The following is a 10,000-nucleotide window of genomic DNA, read 5'->3' as shown; positions in this document are numbered from 1 at the left end:
TCATCACAATCGTCATCATCATCACAATCGTCATCATCATCATCATCACAATCGTCATCATCACAATCATCATCATCATCAGTTTTGCCTGGATGCTGTAAATCTGGAGCATGAAATTTCTTCGGTGTCATTCAGAGTTAAGAAGACTATTAAAGAATCATCATCATCGGCGACGCCACCATCATCATCATCAGCACCGCCATCGTCATCATCATCATCATCATCGCTGTCATCACTATCATCATCGTCGTCACCGGTGGATAGATCGATTATAGAGAGGAGGATAGATTCCTTATATAGTGTTGTTGAGGTCCGTGCGAGTTATGATGTTTTTGTTGATGATGATGATGATGATGATGCTAATGCTGTTTGTTGTTTGTTGATGTTGTTTGTTGATGTTGTTTGTTGATGTTGTTTGTTGATGTTGTTTGTTGATGTTGTTGTTGATGTTGTTTGTTGATGTTGTTGTTGATGTTGTTGTTGATGTTGTTTGTTGATGTTGTTTGTTGATGTTGTTTGTTGATGTTGTTTGTTGATGTTGTTTGTTGATGTTGTTGTTGATGTTGTTGTTGATGTTGTTGTTGATGTTGTTGTTGATGTTGTTTGTTGATGTTGTTTGTTGATGTTGTTTGTTGATGTTGTTTGTTGATGTTGTTGTTGATGTTGTTGTTGATGTTGTTTGTTGATGTTGTTGTTGATGTTGTTGTTGATGTTGTTTGTTGATGTTGTTTGTTGATGTTGTTTGTTGATGTTGTTTGTTGATGTTGTTTGTTGATGTTGTTGTTGATGTTGTTGTTGATGTTGTTTGTTGATGTTGTTGTTTGTTGATGTTGTTGTTGGTATTGTTGTTGATGTTGTTTGTTGATGTTGTTGTTGTTTGTTGATGTTGTTGTTGATGTTGTTGCCGGTTGCACGACAGACGACAGTTAAAACTTTCAAATCGTTGAACGAACGTCTGGGGGTGATCGAGTCGAAAGTTACATCCCTACCGCCCCTAACTGTCAAATCCACCGGACTGTCTTCTCTCAGGGCACCTTGTTCTCTCAAGTATCAAGATGTTGGTTTTGGTGGTGGTGTGGTGTTGATGACTTTGATGATGACGATGACGACGACGATGACGAAAATGATGACGACGAAGGGTAAGAGATGAAAGTATTATGAATTGCAGTTCTCAATTCTGGAGGGAGATCAAATTGAAATAATTGACAAAACACAGAGCAATGTTATTAAGGTTCGGCTGTTGTTGTTGTTGTTATTATTGTTGTTGTTGTTGTCATCTACGTCATCATCATCATCATCATCATCGTTTGTTTCATCGTCATCATCAATTTCACCATTTTGGTTCGCCGTCTTTTCCATCACCATTTTATCTCCATCTTCATCATCACCATCATCATCATCGTGAAGGTGAAGGTCGGCCAAGAGCGCGAGGGCACGATTCCAATACTATGTCTCATCATTCCTAGCAGTGATTCCGATTTGAATGCTCTCATTGAAAGGCTTGAAAATGAATGAATGAATGAGCGAATGAATGCATGAGTGAATGAATGAATGAATGAATAGATGGATGGATTGGATGCATGGTTGATTTAACAAGCGATTTAGCGCGAACAAATTTGTCCATCCGTTATTTCATTCATTCATTAATTTATCTTCGTTCTATCATTCATTTCTTCGGTCGTTCATTCATTCATTCTTTTATTTATTCTCTTAATCAATCGTTCAGTCATTCATTCTTTTATTCATTTATAGATTGAAAGTTCAATTATTGTGCTCGTGGTTCGAGTGCTTTCGCTTGTTTTTTCGTCAACTTTTCAAACTCATCCTATTAATTCTCGAGTTTTTGGTTGGTTGTTGTTGCTATTCATTCATTCATTCATTCGTTCGTTCGTTCGTTTGTTCGTTCGTTCGTTCGTTCATTCATTCGTTCATTCATTCATTCGTTCGTTCGTTCATTTGTTCATTCGTTCGTTCATTCATTCATTCATATTCATTCATTTATTCATTCATTCGTTCGTTCGTTCGTTCGTTCATTTCTTCGTTCCTTCGTTCGTTCGTTCCTTCGTTCACTCAGAAATACAAATGCCCCAACCTTCCCGACCAATCAAACGGCCCGAAAACATCGAAAGATCTAAAAATACTCCGCAAACTGATTCTAAGACTCGAGTACGACTACGCCAAACCAACAGCAGCCTTGACCTCTGACAAGGTCAAGGGTACCCCTGGCAAGGTCAAGGGCACTGGGGACGATGATGAGGATGGTGACAACTACGTCATACATGAAGAAGATGTTCAGATGGTTTCCAAGTTGAGTCGGGCTTACAGAGGATATTTGGTCGGTCTATGGAATGAAAGAATGAATGCATGCACGGATGAATGAATGAATGAATAATTCAATGAATGAATAATTCAATGAATGAATACGTAATTTTGTTGAAAAGTTACGGCAATGTTGCCAAGATTTCTAATTTCAGCATGATCTCTCATCCATTTTTATCATTTTCACCCACTCACTCACTTTTTCATTCATTCATTCATTCATTCATTCATTCATTCATTCATTCATTCATTCATTCATTCGTTCATTCATTCATACATTCATTCATTCATACATTTATTTATTCTCATAATCATTCATTCGTTCACTCAATTAAAACAGACTTTTGAGAAAATGTTCAAAGCATTCCGAAGCAAATCAGATGATGGTAAAAAGTCGAGACCCATATGCATTTTTGACAGACTTGCTGAGTTCAAGTCACAGGTCTCGGGTTCGAAACCAGTCAAGTCCGTTTTTTTTTCATTACTATCTTCATCATCGTCATGTTTTACACACACACATACGTAGACACACACACACACACACACACACACACACACACACACACACACATGCATGCGCACACACACGCGCAGAAGCAGACAAACACATACACGCACATACACAAACGCATACCCATACCTGCCTGCCTGCATCCACACACAGGTACTACAAGACGAAGATTGTAATAGAATCAGTGGAAACAGTTGAAGAAATTTTACATTACCCATCATCATCATCCTCATCAACTCAAGATCATCATCATCATCGTCGGGGGCATCATAGTGCCGAGAAACAAACCAAGTTTGTCTGTCTGTCTGTCTGCCATTTAGCCAACCTTCCAATTAATCAATCAATCAATCAATCAATCAATCAATCAATCAATCAATCAATCAATCAACTAACCAGTCAATTAATCAACCATTTTACCTTTCAATTACTTACACCTCAACCAACCAACCAACCGACCGACCAATCAGAGTTGAGTCCGAACAATTGACGTCATCATCGCAGGAAGTGAGGCAGAAGTTCATCATAAGATCAATCAAAGATCCTAGAAACGGAAATGATGTAAGTTGGTTGGTTGGTCGGTTGGTTGATTGGTTGGTTGATTGGTTGGTTGATTGAGAAAAATGTCGGATTGAAATTGATTATTAACGAGTCATGAATAAATCACTACATTATACAAAAGCATGAATAAATTATGCTAATGAGGGCAGATCTCTCTGGACGAGGCCATACAGTACGGAATCCTGGATGTCAACCATGGACTGTACGTGGATCCCATGACGAAAGCAACTAGGCCTATCCCGACGGCCATGAGTGAAGGGTTGATCAGGGTGGAGGCCGTCACAGAGACCGCATCGAAGCCAAAAGTTGAGGAGCTGGGTGGGTGGTTGGCTGTTGCTTTTTCGTTATTGTTGTAGTCGTTTGTTGACTTATCGTTGGCGTCATTTTTAATTGACGAATCGTCATTGTGATCGGTAGTCGTGTTTTGCTCTGCCACGTCATCTGCAAACATTTCAGGGATGATCACTGTGAAGTCGCTGGTCGGCGAGGATACGACTAAAGAGTACCGACTGCTAGGTGCCATCGACCCACTGACCGCTGAAAGACTGACCGTCGAAGAAGCCACCAAGAGAGGGTGGCTGAGAAAGGAGAAGTTCAAAATCGGAGATGACGATGAAATCCCGATTGAAGAGGCGGTTGAGGTCGGCTGGATACAAGCTGAGATTGTCCGGAAGCAAAACGCCGACTCGCTTGACGCGAACGAATACGAAACTCGAAACTATTTGGTCCGAGCTGTTGTCGATACTCAGAGTAAGAAGACCATCACTTTTTCGGAGGCGGTTCAACTCGGAATCATCGACATCGACCACGGTTGTTTTGTTGACTCGCGTGGGGGGGAGAGGGTCTCCATTGGGGAGGCCCTCAAGAGAGGATTTATAAAGGGCAGGCTGGTTGATGAGGGGGAGGACCAAAGCGTTCTCACCCTGAGCCCTGCCAACATTGTGGTCGCTAGAAATCTTGGAAAGTTGAAGAATGTTGTCGGAGCGATTAATGCCCTTGCCAAGAATAAAGTTTCAAACATCTATGCAGCTGATACGAAGGGTGACGTCAGATGTGACGAAGACAGCAGCAACAGCAACAACAATAATAATAATAGTAATAATAACAATAATAACAATAACATTACTAAAGACAGCATAAATGTAAAAGATGATTCAGCCAAGAAGCTGTCCCAAGCAATGCTCGAAACGAAATCCGACTCTGAGGAAAAAACTTCTGTAGTTGATACTGCTACCTCAGCTACTACCCCTATTACTACTGCCGCTAGTACTACTACTGCGACCAGTGCTACTACTGCTTTTGCTGTTGTGGCTAGTGCAGTCGCTACTCGTATTACGGTAACAAGTACCACTGTCAATACCTCAACATCTGCTACTGCAACCTCTAGTACTGCTACTGCAACTACAAGTTCTGCTGCTGCTACTACTAATAATATGAATACTTCTACGAGTAGTAACAACAACAACAGCAACAGCAGTTACAACAACAACAACAGCAACACAGTTTCATTGGCAGAAGTTTCTAAAGACGGTGACAAAAATGTCGAGAATGTTGAATGTTCTACTAAAGCCCAAAAAGTTACTGGCTTTTTTAAATCAAAGAAGAAATCGGATAGAAAGAAGAAGTGAATCAATTCATAAATGGATGAATGGATGGATGGATGAATGAATAAAGTAAATTGTGAATGAATGAATGAGTGAGAGATAGTCTAACAAGTATAATAAATGTTATTCATAAGGGAAATCAATATAAACGTTTAAAGCATTTGCGTAAAAATGTGCAAATGTGAAATTAATAACTATTGATCGTTTGACTGATTGAATGAGTGAATAAATGAATGAAATAACGATTAACTGACTGAACAAATGAACGAATGAACGACGAATCAACCGCCGCAAATATATTTTTTATCTTTCAAATCCTCTTTGATATATTAATGCCATTACAAAGTGTCTTAGATTAGATCTATGTAATATATACACATACACGAACACACACGCACACATACATACATAAATAATTATATATGTATACAGATAGATAGATAATTATTCATAGATATGGACAGATTTCTATACACAGTTTATAGTGCAATTATGTATTTGCTTCAAAATTTTGTTTTAATTTGTACAACTTTTTTCGTCTGCCTAATAACTAACCTTATATCCCTTGTGTTTCTATTTATAAAACAACGCCCGACATCACCATCCTCATCATTTCCATCATCATCGTCGTCATCATCATCGTCGTCATCATCATCGTCATCATCATCGTCGTCATCATCATCGTCATCTTAATTTAGTTCGTAATTTTTTTTTTAGTATGGAATAAATCCGAAATACATGCTATATTTTATATTTTGAAATCTTCTCTTTTTCTGTTACTTTCTGTCTGTCTGTCTCTCTCTCTCTCTCTCACTCTCTCTCTCTCTCTCTCTCTCTCTCTCTCTCTCTCTCTCTACTATAAATAATGTTAAGTATTTTTGTATTGTAAGTGTATGTTGTTTTGACGCCCAATTATTACTGATGGTAAAAAAATCATTTTTGTTGTTGAGCAAACTTTTAGTGTTTTTACTACTTCTACTACTGCTACTATTACTAACTACTACCAACTACTGATGCTACTACTGCTACTACTTCTACTACTACTACTTCTACTACTACTACAAACTACAACTAACCACTGCTACCACTACAACTAACTACTGCTGATAATAGAGATAGCCAAAGTATTAATACGAAGATGGTTTTTGTGTTTCAGTTTCCAAATCCTTCCGACGCATGAAGAGACCATATTAATTTTTTTAAAGTACTTTTTCAGTAACTTTTCATTTTTATATTTTACTAGCGTTTACTTTATGGCTCCGTATTTTTTTTTACAACTTTTTGATGTTTTATTGAGTAATTTTTGTTTTTTTTTTCATAAAATTTCAGAGCTTTTTAATAAAAATTTTTTAAATCTAACACCGAAGTCTGTTTTTATTTCTTTATTCAATGCTAATTTTTAATGAAATCTAACAAGAAGAAGAACAACATTAATAATAATAATAATTATTATTCATATTGTAACAATAATAATTATTATTTCCAAAGAAATTCATTGGAAACAAAAGAACAGAAACTAATGGCTTTAATGCCGCACTCAAATCTTTATTCGAACAAAAAAAAATGTTCTCTGGACTTTTTATTTTTGAGGTTTTCTTCAAAAATTGCGAAAAATAAGAAAAGAAAGAATTAAAAATTGACTTTATGACGGTATAGACACACATTTTATAAAATAAAAATCAGAAAAAAAGAGAACAATTGAATGACTGAACGTTTTGACTGAATTTAAGACTGTAACGAATGCATTATGATGCAAATGATCAGATGTACGTAAGTGTAGATGATTAACAAGGTTATGAGTATACCAAAAAGGGGAAAAATATGTGATTTTATTATGTAAATAAATTCAAAAACTCAAAAAAAAATTTTCAAAAATGGAAAAAACTTGATTCGTTGGTACACTTAGATTCATCACAAAATAATAGAAAATGATGAAGGCTGAAAATACTAAATGAGGTATTGATCTTAAATATGATTGGACAACCAAACAAATTCCTTAACTGTGATTGGAAAACCAAATAAAACGCTTAACTATAACTAAATGACCAATAAAAATACTTAACTCTAATTGGTCGACGGATATAAATGAACTTTTCCTATTGGTCAGCATTACGACCTATGACGTTTTTGATGTAAGGTCAGGTGATCAGTTCTGGCGAATGAGCGAAAGCACGTAGGGCACATAAATGGCTTAGACCCTTTTAAGTAATAAAAAAATATAATAATTAATAATTATAGTATAAAATTATATAATATAATATAAAATTATGATTGGCTATAATTTATTCGTTTGTAGACCTGTGTGCTTTCTTATGTGTCGTGTTAGTTCGTCGGATCTTGCAAATTTCCAATCGCAATTTTCGAACTGGCATTTGAAGGGTTTCTCGCCTTGTTAATATGAAAGAGAGAGAGAGAGAAAGAGAGAAGATTTTATGATTTTCAATTTATAATTATTAAAATTATAATAATATAATTAATAATAACAACTATAATTATAACGACCAATTTATATATTATATTAATAGTTGCTGTATTAGTAGTAATCATAACGGCAAAACATTTTTTAAAATTTAAAAATTTCTACAAGTTATGAAGTCCTACCCGTGTGTAATCTTTTGTGAGCTTTCAGATGTGAGCTTTTTGTATATGCTTTCATACAACCTACAAGTAGGTAATTATTCAAATGATTAAGTTAGTTATCAAGTAATTAAGAATTTAATTAGTTAATTTTAATTAGTTAAAAAGTTATAGAGTAAACGATAGAGAACTTAAGTAGTTAAGCGAGTAAGTAAGGGATTTTTTAAAGTATTTTCAATTGAAAAAGTCAAAAATACACATTTTTTGTTGTACTTGAACAGGTACATACCCAAATTAACACGACAAATACAACATACAACATAAAATACCTCGAAGACAACAAGAAAAAAATAATCACAGCCACGTGCCAAAGCGAAATCACACAAGCTCAGAAAACTAACATGGATAATCGCAGAAATAAATCCTGTCCAATATGTTATCTTCATCGTAACTGTTGTTGTCGTTGTTAGCGCCACCACCACAGCCACCAGCACCACCTCTGTCGTTATTACTACCAGTGCAACTAGTAGCGCCATTCACTGTACTATTTTTTGGTGTGCGACGAGTGTACTTGATGGTAGTGCAGCCGATGTGTGTGGCCCTGGGCCGCTTGCTGACTGGCGTAAGGGGTATTGTTGGGCAGAAGGGGTTAATGTTGTTGTTGTTGTTGTTGATGATGTTGTTGTTGTTGTTAGATGTTGCAAGATTGTACAAGTATTGCTCGAGCAACTGTTGGCGTTCTCTCTTAGAAAGTTGGGCGGACTGTCGCCGGCGATGTTGCTGTTTCTGTCTATTCTGTTGTTCCCCTCCTCCTCCACCTCCTTCTACTTTTTCTTCTTCTTGTTTTTTGTTGGGCTTTTAATTGGGATTTTTAAAAAATTAAAAAATGTATTAATCAATTAATTTTTAAATAATCAACAAACAAATGAATAAATAACCGGGTAAATAAATATACAACACACAGACAAACAAATGAATATTCAAAAAGTTATTTCTATTTATACCGCAATGACGTCACCGGCTAACAATGACGTCACTGAGTAACAACTATGGTATGAAATCGTAGAGGAAGTTAAGTTAGGCCTCGCCAACTCACCTTTCGCATTCTTCTCATCCTCAACTTATTCTGCATCTGCAAAAGTTTCAGGCAGTCCATCTCCAGTTCAGATTCTTGCGTCATTATTTGCCTTCTCAGTTCGGCTAACCTCAGCTGAGTGGGCGTATTCAGCTCGGCCAATTGCAGCTGAGTGGGTGCAGTTAGCTCGGCCAATTGAAGTTGAGATGGGGCGAACGTGATCTCGGATTGGCTGGAGTTTTGAGTCTGAAATATGTTAATGAGTTATAATGGATTAAACATGTAAAACGAACAACATAATTTAATGTCCAAATATTTTTTTTTCAAAATTTTTTAAATTATTTCATAATTTATAAATAAATAACTAAATCAATTCAGACAAATAAACCTGATAGTAAGGCTGAATTAATCTGGAATATGCTATGAAATCGTTATTGAGGGCTGAAGACGACGACGGCTGGTGTAGTTGCTGTTGTGCTGCTATATTGTTGCTGTTGTTGTTGTTGATGTTGTTGTTGATGTTGTGGTTGATGTTGTTGATGATGTTGTTGTTGATGTTGTTGATGTTTTTGTTGATGTTGCCGATGTTGTTGATGCTATTGATGTTGTTGTGGATGTTGCTGATGTTGAGGTTGATGTTTTTGTTGATGTTGTTGTTGATGTAGTTGTTGCATCTGTTGAGACCGGCTGATTGTTGCATCACTGGAAACATGGAGGCAGCGTTGAAAGGATCTATAATAGGCGACTGATACGTGGAAATAGTTTCATATTTTTGTTATTAATATTTCATAAAAATATGTCACAACAAACAGATATATGAATAAATTATCATAAATTATTCAAAATAAATGATAAGTTTATGCTAATGACCAACCAGTTGGTAATCTAGTATTTCGGTTTTCACTTTGGTTTCGGTTTCATAGACGGGGGTGTGGTTGGTTATTGTATTTGAAATGTCTTTGATGATGTTGTCGAAATTGTTGCTGCTGCTGCTGATGTTGTTGTTTTTGTAATATATGTTGTTGTTGTTGTTGATGTTGATGTTGTCATTGTTATTGTAGTAGAAGTATGCATTGTTGTTGATATTATCGTGGCTGTAGTATATACTATTATTGATGTTGCTGTTGTTGTTGATGTTGTTGTAGTTTATGTTCATGTTGTTGTTGTTGTTGTCGTTGTTTTTGATGTTGCTGAAAAAATCCGTCTCGTCCAAGTCTTCAATTTTCAACAGTGTCGGAATCTGTCTTTCAGAATTTGGTTCCTGGGTTTCGTTATTTTGTTGTTGTTGTTGTTGCAAAGTTTGCAAGTTGTTGTCGTTGTTGTTGTTGCAACTAGCACCGTCAACATCATCCTCCT

General features: G+C 36.2%; 2 protein-coding genes across 2 annotated transcripts in view; one reads left to right on the top strand and one right to left on the bottom strand.

The window, feature by feature from the left end:
- The window catches only part of HELRODRAFT_193942 (hypothetical protein), a gene marked incomplete at its 5' end in the record, with an annotated part of 5,888 nt that extends 332 nt beyond the window's left edge, over positions 1 to 5,556 (top strand). Inside the window, 7 exons of the mRNA XM_009029913.1 lie at positions 83 to 310; positions 920 to 1,057; positions 2,075 to 2,335; positions 2,660 to 2,761; positions 3,538 to 3,706; positions 3,845 to 5,369; positions 5,423 to 5,556. Coding sequence (XP_009028161.1) covers positions 83 to 310; positions 920 to 1,057; positions 2,075 to 2,335; positions 2,660 to 2,761; positions 3,538 to 3,706; positions 3,845 to 5,016 — 2,070 coding nt within the window. The 3' untranslated portion in view covers positions 5,017 to 5,369; positions 5,423 to 5,556. The remainder of the gene's footprint in view (positions 1 to 82; positions 311 to 919; positions 1,058 to 2,074; positions 2,336 to 2,659; positions 2,762 to 3,537; positions 3,707 to 3,844; positions 5,370 to 5,422) is intronic.
- A 1,545-nt stretch (positions 5,557 to 7,101) lies between these two features.
- HELRODRAFT_88259 (hypothetical protein) lies at positions 7,102 to 7,654 on the bottom strand (the record flags this gene model as incomplete). The annotated part of the gene is made up of 3 exons (XM_009029873.1): positions 7,102 to 7,190; positions 7,291 to 7,380; positions 7,594 to 7,654. Coding segments are annotated over 3 exons (240 nt in total), but the record flags the coding sequence as incomplete, so codon positions are not given.
- Positions 7,655 to 10,000: the final 2,346 nt, after the last annotated feature.

Source organism: Helobdella robusta (genome assembly GCF_000326865.2).
Source record: "Helobdella robusta unplaced genomic scaffold HELROscaffold_63, whole genome shotgun sequence".
NCBI classification, from domain to species: Eukaryota; Metazoa; Annelida; class Clitellata; order Rhynchobdellida; family Glossiphoniidae; genus Helobdella; species Helobdella robusta.
The sequence above is the reverse complement of the archived record's forward strand: the minus strand, read 5'-3'. Positions and strand labels throughout refer to the sequence as shown.